The following is a 17500-nucleotide window of genomic DNA, read 5'->3' as shown; positions in this document are numbered from 1 at the left end:
GCTGCAGTTCTAACCCTAAGATACACGAGCGCGACCCAAGGAAGGCAGTCTAGGCTTTGACCACAGGCCCTTGCAAGAACGATGAACATTGTACGTGCTACAAAAGCAGTGCACATATATGGGACGTCCGAATCTCGGCGAGGGCGTGCACCTTGCCATTCAGTTGCCTTTCATCGAAGCGTATGGTGTCGTCGTAGCCGCGGAGCATTCGATATCGTCCGCCGGCATAGGCCAAATCCGTTTGTATGATGTCTCGAGGGGTGCCGCCGTCTCATCATTAGGCGGTAGTGCTGGCAAACTGTCATCGCAAGTTGTGAAAAGTACGAAGTAGAAGGCGGCTAGAACTACCTTAGTGACGTCGTGATCTGCCGGAGTCGGCAAATGACAAAGCACTCCTCACGATCCTCCACTCATTGCGTGCTCTCATCGCCTTCACAAGAACACATATTCAACCGCGTCACCTTGCATCCTCTCTTCCCGCCGAACACCACAAACCGTTGCCCAACATTAACTTCCTACGTCAAATCTTCACCGCGGCTCGTCCAGCGTCCCCAAACAGCATCATGGCGGCAAAGCAAAAGGCACAGGACATCATCGACAACAACGCCGTTGGTAAGAGATGCGCAGATTACTAGGGATACGGCGCAGTAAAGCTAACGTCGCATAGCTGTCTTCTCCAAGTCGTACTGCCCATACTGCAAGGCGACCAAGTCTCTGCTCAGCGAGCAAGGCGCAAAGGCCTTCATCATCGAGCTCGACCAAGTCGGTACGTAGCACTGCTTTTGCTGGACGACGACATCTATTCGGAAGCTGATTCACCAATCTCTCAGACGACGGCGCCGCCATCCAGGACGCTCTTGAGGAGATCACCTCGCAGCGCTCCGTGCCCAACATCTTCATCAACAAGAAGCACATCGGCGGCAACTCGGAGCTGCAGTCGAAGAAGAGCCAGCTTCCGAACCTGTTGAAGGAGGCGAACGCTATCTAGAGAGATATGCCAGCGCAAGACGTGTGGAGGATGATGACAAGAACGGAACAAGGCTAGCGAGGCAAGACATTGAAACACTTTGATATTTCAGGGACACTGTATTCCACGGCCTTGCCCTGATCACAACTATGAGCTAGTCCAGCTCTCCAGCTCCAGCCATCTTCCTCATTGCCTCGATCGAGTTGTGCACAGCCATCTTCGCACCTTCGATACTGTACTTCGCGACTTTCTTGTGCTCTTCGCTACCCTCCTTCACATCCTCATGCCTCCATTCAAATGTATACGTCATATTCATATCCCCCTCCTCCAGCGATGGCCCGTACGACACGGTGTTCGTGATCAGCGCACCATTCGGTTGCCAGAAGTCGACCTATATCCTCCTGTCAGCTGTTTGACTCGCGACATCTCTTCCCACGTGCCAGACACAGACCCTGGTCGGAAAGTAGCTCTTGCAAACTTCCTTCACGCTATGCGCCGGGTATCCCGGTCTCTCCTTGAAGTGTGCCTCCCTTGTGACTTCGTTCTCACTCTCTTCCAGCACGTCGCATCCAGTAATAATCGGAACAAAATCTTGCGCCTTGCGAATCTTCCTCTGGAGGCCGTTCCAGACTTGGTCGCGGGTCAGGACCGGAGTGGCTCCGGCGGGATTGATTTGCTCAGTGTAAGCGCAGTTGATTACGACCATGGTGGCGGTATATGCAGAATGTTATGCGGATTGAGAGGAGAGATGTATTGCCCGGGTTTGATGCGATAGCTCGTGGTTCACAGATGACGATGGACACTTGGCTTTGCTTTCTGGGTTGCCCGAGAGTAGTGGAGCCTTCGACCTACCTGCGGACTTTCTGTCGTGATATGCAGATTGACCTGTTGACTTTGGTCTCTCATTGAAGAGCAGTCATCAACAACACCGGACATAAGATGCCCTGCGATGTGGAAGCTGACTGATGGTCCAACGCGACTCGCGCTTTCGGCTTTAATCATGCCCCGAGATTCTTGGAACGGGTCTGTCATTCGTCAACGAACATTCATCCAATTTTCTACACTCGCATGTATCATCGGTCAAGCGGCTTCTTCCATTCAAGGAAGAGCAGCATCTCAACTGCACGCGAAGGGATCACGCCATATCTTTTCAAGAGCACACACTGAGCCGAGCCTGTGCCTAGAAACAAGAAGACCGCGAGTCTTGTCCCATCCTCGCACCTGCCTATTCCATGAGAAGTCTTCCAAGCGACTCTACCTAGACCCGACCTTTCCCGGTTGCGCATATCTTCCTGGACACCCTCGGAGACCATGACTGCGGTACAGCCGCCCTTCAAATCAACGCAAGGCAGAGGTATCTCGTTCTCTTAATCATCAATATGTGGGCTTTGGAAGTGCCAAACAGAAGTCTTTCTGAGACCATAGCGGTCTATGTACGGTCCTGCCCCAATCATTATTCAGATGCGACTCGATCGCAGCCATCTTCGACTCTTCACCTTCATCGCCCACGTACTGCCGTCTTGCAAGTTGGGATCGGATACGGAGAAGTATTGCCATCGCAGTGGTGCTTGTCATAACATCTGTACAAACGCAATGTGGGTCAGCTTCAGGTCTTACGATCTCGTTTCCGAGGATCTTTCTAGCTCTTCTTCTAGCTCTTGCTGGCGCGAATGCGTTTCACTTACCCGCCGTACCTGATGCCGCAGGTCATCTTGTCCATGCATATCGTCTTTGGCGTGCAGCTCGAGCTGGAGAGTTGTCGGTCGCTACCCTCTTCTGATCCGCCTTCGGAGTTGAGCACCGGGGTGGACGTGATAGTCGCGGTGGTATCGCCGACGGTCCAAGTTGCACGTCCGACTATGGACGGTGACGTGGATGCCGTGGGAACACTGGACGTGACTCGATTGCCGGGTGTGGCAAGTTGCAGGATACTTCTATCGGGACGATGAAGTACTGCAGCGCGGACTGTGCAGAGGAAAAGGACGATGTGATTCCAGCGCATTGTTTTGGATTGATTAACGATGATGATGGCGTTACAGCTGGGACAATAGCAGCTTGTGGCTTCGAGGGTAGCAGCTGGCGGCTTCGTCCTGTTGCGTGAGAATTGAATGTGCTAATGCAGGAGCATCAGGAAGGGAGTCCGCGCTGTTATACCTGGAAGTCGGACCTCCACTCGGCATGGCCGATCTCTCGATGTAGCGGAACAAGAATTGCCGAATTCGAGAACTATGACCAATTACCATCGTCACCATCTGATACGCGGCCTGCTGAGCCTTATGGAATGTTGATTGACCCGCTCGGGGAATGTTCTCCCAAGAACCGGGCAAGAATCACAGGGCGGAGGTCCAGCAACCAGGCAGCAAGGCGCATTGCCACGACACCCATTCACTGCATCGCCGGGACACACGGCACATGGGTCTTCCAGACTTGATGATGATCGGCGGCATCAGAAAATTTTCTTGGGTTACGCGAAGAAAGAATGCAATGCATCCCATTGAGTGGTCGCCCAAAGCAGAATTCTCCATCAATTTAGAGCTCATTCAAGATCCACGAGCGCCGCAAGGTTGCTGCGGATCTTCGATGCGTCGCAGGCACATTGGACGCACCGCAGTCAATGGTTGCATATTCGGCGACCGGCGTGGCCGACTCCCTACCCCCCTTGCGTATCCAACAGCTGCTGCCATGGGAACCTCGCTTGTGTGGCGGCGAGATCGAAGAAGAACCTGCAAAGATGGACAATCGGGGTGTGGACAGAAAGTCTTCAATAGTCAGCAAAGCACTTGTGCTCACCGAGATCTATCAAGCTCTTCTCTGCGACTTGTCCTCATGAAGCATCTTCTGAAATTCGTCCTTGACTTTTCGCAGCAGCTCCGGCTGTGTTAGCACATCCACAGCCGTGGCGGCTAGGGCTTTTCCCACCCTCAAGGCCATTCTATGTGCTTCTTCTGTGCGAGCAGCCTTTTCGAAGTCGGGTGTGTGCGGACCACCGAGTTGCCTGCCGTCTTTGTCTTCGCTGCGAATCCAGAAATTGGGCTATGCGATGGTCAGTGGCTTTGAGATCACAGCTTGACTTCTCGCGGACCTACGCTGATCGATGGCATGGCATAAGATACGTTCCCTTGGTCAGTGCTCGCCGAGATAGATCCCGTGAGAAAATCCAGCTCGGGTGCCGTGATCTTGCCGCCCAGCGCATTGAATGCCTCCCTATATCGGTACGCCAGAGCTTTGTTTGGAGCGTGATCCTCGTATGACATCTTTGAAGTGATTTTCAATGTGGCTCCTGTTGCAGTGGCACCCGCTTCGAAACACGCAAGGACACGCTTCTGCAGTTTCGCGAGGCGAGCTCGCGTGGCGGACCGCACAACGAAGAGGCCAGAGCTGTATGCGTGTATGATGTTTGGTCTGTCATACGGTCAGTCGACCACCGTCATCCTTGTCATTGCTCATAGTGCGAACCTCAGACCACCATTTGTGATCTGGCCCTGGATGATGTCTCCTGGTTGAGTCTGCTGTCGAAGCACAGACAGACCATTGTAAGCAGTTATCAGCGCATCGAGAGCATTGACACCTTCCCAAGGTGCGGCTGCTGCGTGAGCCTCTTTGCCGTGGTAGTCGACTTTAAAGCTGGAATAGGCTGCTGTCCGCATGATAGCTGAGTCTGCCACAATGCCTGGATGGGAGATGAGCGACACGTCGACATTGTGGTCTTTGTACGCTCCGGCCTCCAGCAGCTTGATCTTGCCACCGCCACCCTCTACATCTGGTCGTCAGCGGAAGCTATGATCGAGTGTTGAGATCGACGGCATTAGAAGAAATACTGACCTTCTGCTGGCGTGCCGAACAGAACGACCTTGCCTTGGAGGGAGTGTTGCTTGATGATAGCTGCAGTCGCAAGAGCTCCCGCCACGGAGGCCACGGCAATCAAGTTGTGGCCGCATGCATGTCCAATGCACTTCAGAGCATCGTACTCGGCATTGAAGCTCACCGTTGGGCCGGGTTTGCCGCTGTCGTACACCGCTACGAAGGCTGTTGCGATGTTGTATGCGGAAGGAGTCACTTCCCAACCTTCTCGCTTTTGTAAACACTTCGTCAGAAGCTCGTGAGCATGGTACTCCTTGTACTGCAGTTCGGGATTGTCGTGTATCTCCAAGGAAATATCTCGAAGATTATCGGACAAAAGCTCAACGTGTTCAGAGATATCGGACAGATATGACTTTTGGAAGTCGTCGTCGCCGACAAGAACATATCCGTCGTCGCCACATGGCCTTGCATAGACTTTTTCTGCCATTCCGTGAGCTCCTGGTGGCACACTTGGAAGATCCGGACACTGTTGATGGCATTTGTTTGACGGGGTGGTTGCCACCATGGCGGCATTGGCGGGTACCATATGATCCTCGGGAGATCGCCCGTACGAACGCCCTCATTGGGCCGACTCCACTGGAAATCCAAGAGACGCCTTTGGTCTTTGTTTCAACTTCACTCTCTTCGTGTCATCACCGCAAGATGACATTCCATCTCATCACCTGCTGATAATTGGCAGACTTGGCGGCATGCAGCAAACGAGACGTGGGCAATAGCCAAGCATGGCGGTGCTGCGTTCAAGATGACGGTTGGTGATTCTGCCTCTGCTCCGCTGTCCTCCCAATCGCCGCCGCTTACGTTGCCGGCCGGACTCGGTGTCATTGCAAATTGCCGCCGAAAGGCTCCCATCGAAGCGCTTCCACCATCACACTCGCAAGGCAGGATGTCGAAATTCGACTCTGCGGATCATTGACTTACTATCAGCACATTGCCTGTGAGCTGCACCAGGGATGGCACGTCCACCTTCCGGAGATGGGGCCAATCCCCGGGGGCCCGGATCACTACGGCTTCATCAGAGTCGCGACTTCAACAAATTGCGTTTCCGTGCGCTCCTTGACATCCATGAAACGTAATTAGTGGTTGGACTAAACCACGACTTCATGCCTCGAAAGGGAAATCCAATGCCACGAGGTACAGCATCCTCATGGTTCATGGCCCGGAAGAAAATGCAATGCCACGAGGTATCGCATCATTGCCAGTACCAAAGCGCGAATTGCATGCGTGCGGTCCCACTCCGACCCCGGACAAAGTCCCAACCCTTGCGGTAAGGCAAGACATCTGCCGATCTCTTCGCGGAGAGGCCCCGATATCAATGGAATCATCGATCCAGACGACGAAAGGAGAAATACTACGGTACGCGCAGATCTGCCGAATGCGTTGCCGAACGTCGACTGCTCAACATTGCGAGTGCAATCGTTCTCCAGAGCACTGGCGACCTTGCACGATAGATTGAGTCGGGATGCTCACGACCCATGAGCTTCGGACGGAAGTCAAACTGAATGTGCGACCCGGCGAAGTTCTCGGCACGAGCCAGGCTCGAAATTCACGGAGTAAGCCGTGCTCGATGCGTAGCCAGCAAAGCATTGTCTGTGGGCTGTGCGAACGGAGCCTGCCAGGACTTCGATCAATTGCCTGGAAGACGATTCTGAACGATAACGCAGCAGCACTTGGCTTCGATCTTGGTATCCACAAGGAACACACATCAGCCCTGCCCGGCTCATGACCATGTTCCTTGACTGAGCAATCTTAAGCTTTTGAAAGAAGGGACCTGGCGGTGCAATACAACATTGGGGTGGCTGTGCCTGACTCTAAAGATTTATTGGGAGTGTCAATCATACTCAATGGTGCCCTTGCACGAGGAGATGCACTGGTCCGGCATCAGGACGAACAACAAACCTACCGAGCATGCCTCCGTTGCCGCGAATCTAGCATCGATGTGGATCGACGAGCCATAATAGCCGCGAATGGACACTTGGTTGGGCGTCATTCCCACCGACTAGGCTGAAAGTCCAACAAGGGAAGAACCGGTAATTTCGGGCATCATCCATGTACACACGTGGATCTCGACTGGTGTCGTTCAAACTTCACAGGGTCGCGGACCAGGACGCCAGCAGGTGACAAGCACCCATCTATTCCTGGATGTTATTAGGGGTGGAAACCTTCTTTGAAGCCCGCGGGCTGGACAATGAGCAACAATGATTCGCTGCGGTCCGGCTGTCCGTCCTACTACGTAACTCCACATCCGAACGGATAGGGGACTGGCCCTGTCGAAGCCTGAAAGTTTATGTACAGCATGATTGCATCTACTGCTCGCTTTGATCATTCGCGGTCCGGTCTTGCGCGTGGATCCACCTTCTTCCTTCTCTATCGACTGCAAAACTTCCATCGAGTCGCCACATATCGCCACTGAACACGCCAACGGTTCAACAAGCCTCCGTGTTGCGGCTCGTCTATCCGAGCAGCATCGGCAAGTTGCGTTCACATGGCGACAGTTTGGACGACGCCGATCTACAATGCGGACCTCATTCTCAACCAGGGCGCCATTCCTTCAGGACCACTGCATATGATCGATTCATCATGGCAACACAACTCCCGGAGGGAAGACATTCAGCACGCTCCGCAAGACGCATACACGCGCACCTCCCACCATTATCACCTCCCATCGCCAGGTAAGGCCGGACAGTGCATCGTCATCCATTCAAAGCTGATCGCCGATGAGCAGACACTTATGCCGAACACATGCGATACAATGAGCGTCACGCACAATCCGATCATGGTCGACCATCGATGCCCACGTGGGCTGGACCGCCACGATACCACGCCCATACAGCCGATCATTCACCAATATCGCCGTTCAACTCGTTGGAAATTTCCAAGGAAGAGTCCACATCCTCGATCTCTGACTGTGTCGCGCCGTCCACAGCGGAGTACTGGAACAGAGGGACTGGTCTCACCCATCCCCACCACCCCAGCTCGCCGGGACTGAGCCGACCATCAGCAGGGCCCCGACGTTGTAGCGACCCAACCCCTAACATCCTCTCCCCGCCTTCACAGGGTTACTTTCCTCACTTTCCTCACTACCCCAACAACGGCGGCGTTGCGGTCGATCCTCAGACCAATCCATCCGGGCCTCGATCCGCGCGCTCGCTACCGATCAGCTTCCCCGATCACTCCGCACGCACTTCGCCTGGACCTCGCCGCACTTCGGCCCATCACACAGTGCTGAATCGAGTTCAACAAGCAGCGACTCTGGGACGATGCTCTTCTATGCAGTCGCTATCAACCGAGCAATCCTCCGGTCGGGCTCGTCGTGTTCCTCACAACCTTGTCGAGCGCCGCTACCGCGACAATCTCAACCACCAGATTGAATCTCTCCGACTGGCGCTTCCAACTCTGCGCGATGCTCGACCTTCGGCACCTGTCTCGGCAAACGGCAGCTCTTCCAACACCGAGCAAGACGATGGAGCAGCTGCGGGTCCTCGCATGCCATCTAAAGCAGTGATCATATCAACGGCGGCAAACTACATCAAGGACCTCGAGACGGAGCGCGAACACCTACTGTCTGCGACCAAGGCCCTGCAGGATCAGGTTTACAGCCTGCAGAAAGTGGTGAGTCGCGAGGATTGCTCGATGATCGGGTACTTCAACAGGATTCCAGAGGGTTCGGGTGGATCGCTATCGGCTGTGAGTTCGGCGTGACTGGACTGCTCGGAGATGAAAGTCCGGATGCCCCTTTTCGAATATTTCCATCCTCGGCTGGCGAGATGTGTTGTGGAAGGATCATCCCGGCGATGAAGTGGATCTTGAAAGGGAAAAGTGATAGAGTCTTTGGGGGAATGGGTATGATTGATGACGCTATGAAAGGCGAGCGGCAGACCATGGACCCGGCAAAAGAAAACACACGCCCCTATGGATCTGCCTGCTCTGCCATCATTGTTCGTCGTAGGTCGAATTTAAGTAATGGGAATCAACGTGTTCCTTCGAGCGAGCCGTCATGTGCCTACACCGTGAGTCTGTGTTGTCGCCTGTCCAATATTCACGACTGGCATCATCCCTTCTCGTTCGCAACCCCCAAATCAAAAGTAGTCATCCAAAATTCACCGATTGACAACATCAATCCTTCTGCCCTAGCAGAATGACATCCACGCACCAACCACTCCCAGCATTCCCAGCACGTTCTTCTCGCGCCCGAAATTTACCGCACCACATTGACCGCCGTCAAAAGTCAAAACCCGATCACAAACCTCCCTCCATATCCGTCAGAACCACACCAGCAAGCAAACAAGACAACCACCCTGTGAAGTCAGCAAAACCCACGCAAGCAGTACCCTTTCTGCCTCGTCACGGTGTCTCCCACGCACTCACCATCTTCGGCACCCTCCAACATCCGTCTCCGACTCGAATCACAGTCACCAAGTATTGAAGTATCGGGGTATCTGACCCCGAGTGACCCTGCGAGGGGAGCTGCAAGGCACCAAAGACATTCTTCCTCCAATCAGGCCCATGCTCCCCTCAGGGGCCTCAGGACAAAAGCGTGCAACCCACGCCAAAGCCGAGCGTGCCCGCGTTTGTCAGACTCCGGAGGACCTTGTTCTTCGTTGTCGTTCTCCGCGGGACAGTCCCTCGATGCCTGAGGGCCTGGGTGCAGCGTGGCGGGCCTGCTTAGTGCCTGAGAGCAATTTCGGGGCGACTTGTACTTTGGGAGTATCCCTGGAAGGAACATGTGTGTGCTTCAAGGGTGGTACTTGCATGTGTACAATGTTCAATGTTCAATGTTCATTTCTCATACTCGTTAAAAACATCTCTCGCTTGAGCTTCCTCTTCTTGCAATTCGAGCGCCCTGGTCTGGTCTCCATGCACTTGTACATCAGCTTGACATAGAGAGATCCTGCTGTTGAAACATGTCGTGCAGACACTCTTCCGACAATGGTGCGCCCAAGCATCGGCAACGCGGCAAATTTCTGCAAGCATGTGAAGTGCAACTCCCAAAAGCACCAAAATCAATCCCCAGCAACAAGCATGAACCTCGCACCTGACTCACAGCTCGCTCGGAACGGAAGGATCACAGTTCCAAAAGGAACAACGACATCATCAACCGGATCGAAGAACTGTACGACCATTCGCTCGCTCGTGCCGCCTATCGTCCGAAGCCCGGCGCGGCCGGACCTCCCGCCATGCCCAAGGTCATCGCAAGATGATTGCGCTGGTGAAAAGCGCCAATAGGTTGGAAACCTCTGCGGGAAACACAGCATCAGTAAACGGATCAAGAGCGAGCCGGGAAAAAGAGGACTTACTTGACAAGATCGATACCCTCATCATCGCCATCATCGACGACTGCGGCCACAACGGCAGACGAGGATGAAGGAGGGTGGTGGTATCCATTGCTCTGCGGAGCGGATGAACTGTACGGGTTCGAGTATGTGGTTCCATTGACCATGGCGCCATTCGAGCTGTGTCCGTTGTGTGCCACATCGAAGTTGCTCGCCACGGAAGTCTGCGGAAGCTCGCGTGGGCGTGCGACCGGCTGAGAAGAAGCACTGGCAGTGGTGGGTGGAGTGTGCTGTTGCTGAGCTTCGGAGGCCTTGTGAAGACCGTTGACGCCTGGTGGAGTGGAGTTTGGAGCTTCATGGTCCTGCTGCTGTTGACCAGGTGCAGACTGCGACAGTTGACTAAGCGCCTTCGCGACAGCGGTGGCTGGTCGGCTTGCGGTGGGACTGGCATCCAAAGCGGCACTCATAGCATTGCGCATTGGAGGGCTAGATGAGCCGATGACGGGACTGCCGCTGCGCTTCGAAATCTCGCCGTTGTCTTTCGAAGGCTCAGATGCGGACTCGCGCGCGATTGGTGGTGAGCTCTGATCTTCTTGCTTGGCTTCAACTTCTCCATTAGCCTTCTTCAATGCTGGGAATGGTGTCTTGACAGGACTCAAATCGAATTTGTACGGAGTGCTGCCGATGAGTCCTTCCATCTTCCAAAAGGGAGCTGGACTGCTGAATTGGATGAAGTCGCTGGGTCGCCTCAAAGTGCTTGGCGGAGCGAGACGTTGAGATGGGCGGAGAGGAAATGGCGTGTCCAAAGGACCCACGCGACCCTCATCATTCACATACAGAGCAGGCGGGGAGCCAGCGGCATGGGCGATAGCGTTCAGTCCATTCCTGGGAGTCGCACGTGATGGGTAGTCGTAGTCGACCAAAGTGCTGCCTCCAATACCCAACCCGACGCTGCTGTCGAGTTGTCCGTTTGCTGGCCGTCTCGGGCCGCGCTCTGGAGTGTACGCTTCCGTCGCCGTTTGGTACGGAGGGCGGTATGAGTTGAGAGGTGGTGTGAGCTCACCGTCCCTCTTCATGACGCCTTTCACGCGGTCCATGGGACTGTTGGGTGAGTTCATGGTGCTCTGCGTGCCTGGGATGGCGTTGGGACGTCTGCATCCTTTCATGCCTTGCTGTACGAAATTGTCAAACTCATCAGGCGCAATCATCCACTTCATGCCCTTTCCAGGCTCGTCCGTGCGACGCGGGATTTTGGTGAAAGCCTTGTTCAAGCTGAGATTGTGACGAATACTGTTCTGCCAGCCAGCGGTATTGTGGCGGTAGAATGCATAGTTGGACATTACCCATTTGTAGATGTTGTTGAGAGTCATCTGCTGCTCCTCGGTGCCGAGAATCGCCATGCCAATGAGTTGCGCGTAAGAGTATGGAGGCTTGAGGTCCCTGGCGGTTTCGGCAGAGTAGTCGATTCCTTCGGTGGACTCCATCATCACTCCACGAGAGTAATTGGCGGCGGGAGAGGATTTTGGGAAAGCTGGCTGAGAACGCATCGGGGTGCCTGGCGTGACCTGCAGCGCGCGCTGAGAGTGAGGATGCATGCGCTGCTGTGGTTGACCATGGCTTGACTGAGAGTGCTGCTGTCCGTTGTGTTCAGACTGATACATGCCAGTGTCCTGAAGACCGGTGCGACCGTTGTGGACGTAGCGAGGGTTGGCGGTGCTGCGAGGATCGTCCTCGCCGTCATCGTCTTCCTCGGATGACTTTTGAGCCTGCTTAATGATTGAAGCATCCCAAACTGGCAGCTCATTGCCTGCGACGGGCGTTGTGATAAAGGCCATTTGAGTATTGTTGATCTCAATGACACTGCCATTGCGGAGGTAAGTCTTGGTTCCGCGCTTGTGGAGGTTGTTGTCAACGCGAAGGCCATTGCGGCCATTCACCATCGCGTACCAACGAGCATACTCGGAATCGTACGCAATCACAGCGTGGAGTCGAGATACCTGTCGGTCGGGACCCAAGTCGATATCGACGACAGTCTTGGCCGAGGGTGTGGCAGGATGTTGGCCACGTTCGCCATCGGGCTCGAGGCGAACGTGCTCCTCTGGTCGACCAATGTTGACCTCGATTTTCCTGATAATGTAGACCCAATCGCGACCAGCGATCTTGCCGTAACCAGGGACGCTCTCTTGTCCATCCAGCAGCTCGTTGGCAAAATCCTGTGTGGCATGCACTTTCTTGTCGGCGACTTTCAGGCTTTGTATGATCTCTTCCTCCGTCGGTTCAGACGGCTCTGTCTCGTTGTCGCTGACTTCCTGTTGCTCGGTACCTTCGGTGTCTTGAGCATCGTTCGTGCGCGTGTCCTTCGTCTTTCTGCGCGTATTACGAGAGGAAGTCACGGCGACGTCGCTGCCTCGCGCGCGCTTCCGGGAGGCGCGAGATGGTGTAGCGAGGGCTTCTGGCTCCGCATCGGACTGTTCGTGGTTGTGCGTCTCTGTGCTCGTCGGAGCTCTGCGCGCCCGAGTCTTACCCTTGCGGCCAGAGGGCGGCATGTCTGCGGTGTCTTCTTGATATCGAGGGTGAAGACGCGATGGAGGTGTCGAAGAAGTGCGCGGGCAATGAGTGTGAACCGCAGTGGGAGGGACTGCAGTAATGCGCGTCTTCGATGGTGGGAGATGGTGGTAGTGAATGTGCAAGCGGTGTTGAAGGTGTTGAAGAGCGTTATACGCGTGGTTGTTCAATTAAGTCGAGGATGCGGGAAGCGACTCGGCGCTGCCGGCATGTCGCTCGCTGCAAGTGCGCGCGTACGTTCCAGAGCAGGTACAGTTCGGAGGCAAGGTGCGCTGCCTGTGAAATGCGCTCGCTTTCCGTGTCGAGGTGATATGATCGAATTCGTGGAAAGTGCAAAGTGGTGATGCACCAGTAGTCGCGCGCAGGCAAGGTAGTCAAGGGTATGTCTTTGTTGGAGAAAGAAGGCTGGAGACGAGAGAACGGGCGAATTGAGAGATCCTGGAGTGCCAAGCCGTTCGCCTTTTCTGCTTGGTCGACGACGAGAAATGGTACCACGGTCGAGGGGGTCTATAGCGGTCGCAATCCCATGTGTGTTGGAACCGAGTTGGCGTGATGTCTGGCTGAGGATGTGAGAACAGCTGGTCCTTTACGAAGAGACTGCTCGAACTAATTCTCCGCGTCAGAGGTTTACGCGATTTGCACTCAGCCAAACAATGAATGACGTGTGCTGCTTTGGTCGATCGACCCGGAAGACTTCATCTTCTACACGCCGACATGCTTCACTCTCACGACTCTCCCAAGACTACCTATGATTCACTCAACCTGTGCATACAATAGCTGAAAGCTGCCACTTTCATTGTGTGCAAATGACAGCATGTAAACAAACAGGGTGTCGTACGGTGGGAGATGAAGATGGCATCCGGATGAGAAGCCGGTTGGAAACGTGCAAAGGGACCCCTGAGTATCGACGTTGAAAGACCAAACGCACGGCGCACATACAAGGCGGCGATATACTGTGTGCGAGTTTCAGGGAGTGCGACGTCTGACGTCCAGGATGGGTCAATCAGAGCATCGTCGACGACATGTCGAGACAGGTCCGTTCATCTGTCAATTCGTTGGCGGAGACTCGAATAACGACATCAGATCCTGCAGCAGTTCGACATTGGATACAAAGCCGTTTTGCGGGATTGTACGGATCCATCAATATTGGCAAGGAATGCTTGTTGGCTGCTCGGACTGGGACCACTGGTCGATCGAACCAATACGAGACGACCGTCTGCATTGAGGACACTGTACCACGGGTCAGGGCTCCAATCCCGCTCAAAGAAACCATTTTTGGACAGCGAAGAAGGCACCAAGCAGCAGCCCTCCACTCGCCGTAAAGATCCTATCCCGATGTCCATCGCCTGAGGCATCTCAGTCAGCGAAGTGAGCACAGTATTGGCAGGAAGAAGAAAGGACTCACCTTCTTGCGTCAGGCCCAAGGCTAACACCACGAAAATGTTCAGCGGAAGCCTCATCAAAGCGTACACCTTGCCTCTTACGGCATCGTCCACTATTTCGGACTTCAACCGACCCATGGTAGGAAAATACATTCCCACACAAGCCTCGAAAATTGCAAAGCTCCAGAAAGTCAATCCTTCTGTGCGCATCAAGACCGGCACCATGAGTGAGATGGCCGCCATTGCAAGGATGCTCAGTAGGAGTCTGCCAGTCTCTCGCTCGCTGCGTAGATCAATCACGGAGAAAAGCATGGACCCGAGCATCATCGCACTCATGAAGCAGGAGAAGATCAGACCGAAAGGCGGAGATGCCGTGGTTCCGGCGACCGCTCGCGAGGACTTCAAGGCTGGTGTCCAGAAGAAGACGAACAGGAACATGCAACCCTCGAATAGCGTGGTGGCCAGTCCGAGGGAGAGGATGCGCTTGTCCATCACCATGCTCTTCAGACTCACACTGGATCCACCCTTTTCGCCATCAGCTTCGCCGAAGTTCTCTCCCTGCAAGAGCTTGTCAGCGATATGCACTATCCATCACCGCAGTACATTCAACAATTCTCACCCAGAACTTCCAGATGCCACCTCCCGCCGCAGCCAAACATCCCACCGCAACCGCGAACGGCGCCGCCTTACTTCCCGTCCACCCTACTACGGCTTCACCCACAACTCCACTCGCCACTGCAACCACTCCACTAACCATCACACTCCCACTAAACATCTCGCCCAAGCCCATGACATGCCCCAACTCCCTCCGATGGAACTCACTAATCATCCACGTCTCAAACACAGAGTACAACAATGTCGTGCTCAGCCCTGCCAGCACTCTGCCCAAACACAGCAACATCAAATCGTCGCTGAAGACAAGCAGACACGAAGCAGCATATGTCCCGCAATAGGATAGACACGCCAGCCGACGTCCATACCGGTCTGCCAGCGAGCCGGCGAGACCGGCTGTGATGCCCGCGGATAAGAAGCCGAGGGTGAAGAGCCGTGCAACGGTGGATTCGGGAAGGGACTTGGAGTCTTTGTAGAGAGTGTACATGTATGGACCCTGTCAACACTTTGGGTAAGCGGATGCGGCGCTGTACCCGGAGAGGTGAGTGCTTGCCTGTAACCAATCTGCCGCCATGACAAGTGTGTAGACGCCGAAATAGGTGAGCTTGAAATTTCTTGCAGAGCGGAGGTCTGCTTCGCCAATGGGGAGTGAGAGATCTTCTTCTTCATCATCTCTGGCCGAGGAGGATTCGGCGAGTGGTCGCTTCGAAGATTTGGTATGTCGGTGGTGAGCGAATGCGGCGTTGAAGAGCGCGAGAATGGCGAAGTAGAGGGCGTAAAGCTCCATGGTTGGCGGTCACTTTCCTATTTCGTTTCTTCTGGCGAATTTCGTGTACTTGCAGGACTGCTCACAGGACACGAGTGATATTCTTCATAGATCTGTTCTCTTGACCGAAGACGCGATGGCATCATTCCTGGGGTTTTCTCGGATCGCATCTGGAATTTGGTTCAAGCAGTGTTCTCCTTGCTGGACGCGGAATTTCTTCACCTCGCTTCTGAACACGCGTCGACGTGCGCGCTGAAGGGAAATATGTTCGTGCTTGAGAGAGAAGCAATAATGCGCCCGGTCCTCTGCTTGCTTCTCACGCTGGCTTCACCCCTTCAAGCAACACCTCTCTCCGACTAAGCCTCAATCATGGCCATACAACCCAACCGCGTTCCCATGATCCTCGCCTTCATCGGCATCGCCCTCTTCATCGGCATTCTCATCCACCAAACCAACATCGCCGTCCCGTCCTCATGGCGCGGCCACCTCAGCGAAGTCTACTCCGGGTGAGCATCATCCAACAACCCTCCATCGCAAAATTCACACTAACCCACACACTCTCTCCAGCACGTCCAAAGACACCCGCCCGTCCTTCTACGAAATCGCCCTCTCCCACGGCACTGACAAAGTCACCACCCACTCCTACCACCACATGTACCAGAAATACCTCTCGCCCTTCCGCGATGTGCCTTTCAAGATGCTGGAGATCGGGCTGGGTAAGAAACTGAAATGCAGGAGACCTGCGCGGTCCGAGATTGTCTCTGACGCCGGGCCATACAGAGTGTCCACAACGTCCGCTGACCTTACACGCTTTGCTTACCAGGTTGTGACATGAATTATGGACCTGGTGCCAGCTATTGGACCTGGTTGGAGTACTTTCCCTACGTGGATCTGTATTACATCGAGTATGATGCCGCCTGCGCAGAGAAGTGGGCGGGCAACACGACGGGCGCTACGATTTTCGCGGGCGATCAGGCGGATGTGAAGTTTTTGGAGCGGTTTATGAAGGAGGCTGGGGAGGACTTTGATGTGATTATTGACGATGGAGGACATCATGTGAGTTCTTGAGATGGTGCGATCGTTCATCTAGCCCACGACTGACGTGTCCAACTCCCAGATGAATCAACAAATCGTGTCCCTTCAAACGCTCTGGCGGGCCGTCGTACCTGGTGGACTGTACTTCTGCGAAGATCTGCAGACATCGTATTGGGAGAACTATGAAGGCGATCCGACGCAGAGTGGGAAGGTGAAGACCATGATGGGTATGATCAAGGAGTTGGCGGATGATTTGAATGTGAGGCCGGCGAAGACGGCGAGGAAACATGCTGTGGGTCAGGAGATGCAGTTTGTGGACTGTATGGAGGAGGTTTGTGCGTTTGGGAAGAAGGAGATTGGGAGTGGCAAGTGAGGTTGTTGGACTGTATTGAGGGTCTTCCTTTGGTCCGTCGGATGTTCATGGCATCTGCCATTGTAGTCTAGGTCAGTCTGTTCGCATGCCTGTCAATGGACGCGGTCGAGCGAATTATGATGCAACATCACTTTCACTCGTCCACAGATGAGGTCCCCATCGATTCGTGGTGTTTCCGAGGACGGTGGGGGCAAGCTTCTATCAGTTCGAAGATCGTTATCTGGGTGTCGGCCTTGGGGCCTCAATCGAGTCATTTGGGTTGCCACGAGGAGAGTCCGAAGTCACCACAGTTGACCCGGCATAGCCCATCCTTCCTTCTTATCGAAAAAGCTGTGGAAGCCTCATCGATACTCTATGGTCGAGATCAAAGGTCTAGGCTCTTCAAGCCATGGATCACCGATGGCAGACATGTCGGCGCTGTCGGCGTGTTGGAGATATACCAGGATTGACCGGCTTCATGTTGCAGGGGTGGCACGATGTGCGGGTATCTCGATGTCGCGTGTTCATGCCAACGAGTCGTCCAAGGTTTGCCCGTGGTATGACGCGAATGCCCAGTATCCAGTCGTAAACATCAGACGAAACGCATCGCTCCAGTCGTCTGATGTTCTTATAGTTCTATTGCAAGGCATCGACGTTGATGAAGGACCGAACCCCTCGAGACAGATGAGA

The 17500-nt window shown here is 54.4% G+C and overlaps 8 protein-coding genes across 8 annotated transcripts; 4 read left to right on the top strand and 4 right to left on the bottom strand.

Moving 5' to 3' along the window:
- Positions 1-563: 563 nt before the first annotated feature.
- CYP23 (putative P450 monooxygenase) lies at positions 564-988 on the top strand (the record flags this gene model as incomplete). The annotated part of the gene is made up of 3 exons (XM_003852627.1): positions 564-612; positions 668-766; positions 831-988. 3 exons carry the CDS (start codon positions 564-566, stop codon positions 986-988), a joined length of 306 nt encoding a protein of 101 aa, XP_003852675.1.
- Positions 989-1121: 133 nt separating this feature from the next.
- MYCGRDRAFT_42989 (uncharacterized protein) lies at positions 1122-1673 on the bottom strand (the record flags this gene model as incomplete). The annotated part of the gene is made up of 2 exons (XM_003852101.1): positions 1122-1358; positions 1419-1673. 2 exons carry the CDS (start codon positions 1671-1673, stop codon positions 1122-1124), a joined length of 492 nt encoding a protein of 163 aa, XP_003852149.1.
- Positions 1674-3766: 2093 nt separating this feature from the next.
- Positions 3767-5570, bottom strand: MYCGRDRAFT_109439 (uncharacterized protein; the record flags this gene model as incomplete). Its single annotated transcript, XM_003852100.1, has 4 exons — positions 3767-4000; positions 4054-4369; positions 4424-4721; positions 4790-5570. The coding sequence occupies 4 exons, from the start codon at positions 5352-5354 to the stop codon at positions 3767-3769; spliced, it is 1413 nt and encodes a 470-aa protein (XP_003852148.1).
- A 1740-nt stretch (positions 5571-7310) lies between these two features.
- Positions 7311-8527, top strand: MYCGRDRAFT_109438 (uncharacterized protein; the record flags this gene model as incomplete). The annotated part of the gene is made up of 2 exons (XM_003852628.1): positions 7311-7497; positions 7659-8527. 2 exons carry the CDS (start codon positions 7311-7313, stop codon positions 8525-8527), a joined length of 1056 nt encoding a protein of 351 aa, XP_003852676.1.
- Positions 8528-9588: 1061 nt separating this feature from the next.
- MYCGRDRAFT_80752 (uncharacterized protein) lies at positions 9589-10062 on the top strand (the record flags this gene model as incomplete). Its single annotated transcript, XM_003852629.1, has 1 exon — positions 9589-10062. One exon carries the CDS (start codon positions 9755-9757, stop codon positions 10049-10051), a length of 297 nt encoding a protein of 98 aa, XP_003852677.1.
- A 1214-nt stretch (positions 10063-11276) lies between these two features.
- Positions 11277-11582, bottom strand: MYCGRDRAFT_42864 (uncharacterized protein; the record flags this gene model as incomplete). Its single annotated transcript, XM_003852099.1, has 1 exon — positions 11277-11582. A coding segment is annotated over one exon (306 nt), but the record flags the coding sequence as incomplete, so codon positions are not given.
- A 2160-nt stretch (positions 11583-13742) lies between these two features.
- On the bottom strand, positions 13743-15156 carry MYCGRDRAFT_42130 (uncharacterized protein; the record flags this gene model as incomplete). The annotated part of the gene is made up of 2 exons (XM_003852098.1): positions 13743-14603; positions 14665-15156. Coding segments are annotated over 2 exons (1353 nt in total), but the record flags the coding sequence as incomplete, so codon positions are not given.
- Positions 15157-16000: 844 nt separating this feature from the next.
- Positions 16001-16831, top strand: MYCGRDRAFT_41449 (uncharacterized protein; the record flags this gene model as incomplete). The annotated part of the gene is made up of 3 exons (XM_003852630.1): positions 16001-16139; positions 16247-16479; positions 16541-16831. Coding segments are annotated over 3 exons (663 nt in total), but the record flags the coding sequence as incomplete, so codon positions are not given.
- Positions 16832-17500: the final 669 nt, after the last annotated feature.

The sequence above is a fragment of the Zymoseptoria tritici genome, chromosome 5 (assembly GCF_000219625.1).
Source record: "Zymoseptoria tritici IPO323 chromosome 5, whole genome shotgun sequence".
Taxonomy (NCBI): domain Eukaryota; kingdom Fungi; phylum Ascomycota; class Dothideomycetes; order Mycosphaerellales; family Mycosphaerellaceae; genus Zymoseptoria; species Zymoseptoria tritici.
The sequence above is the reverse complement of the archived record's forward strand: the minus strand, read 5'-3'. Positions and strand labels throughout refer to the sequence as shown.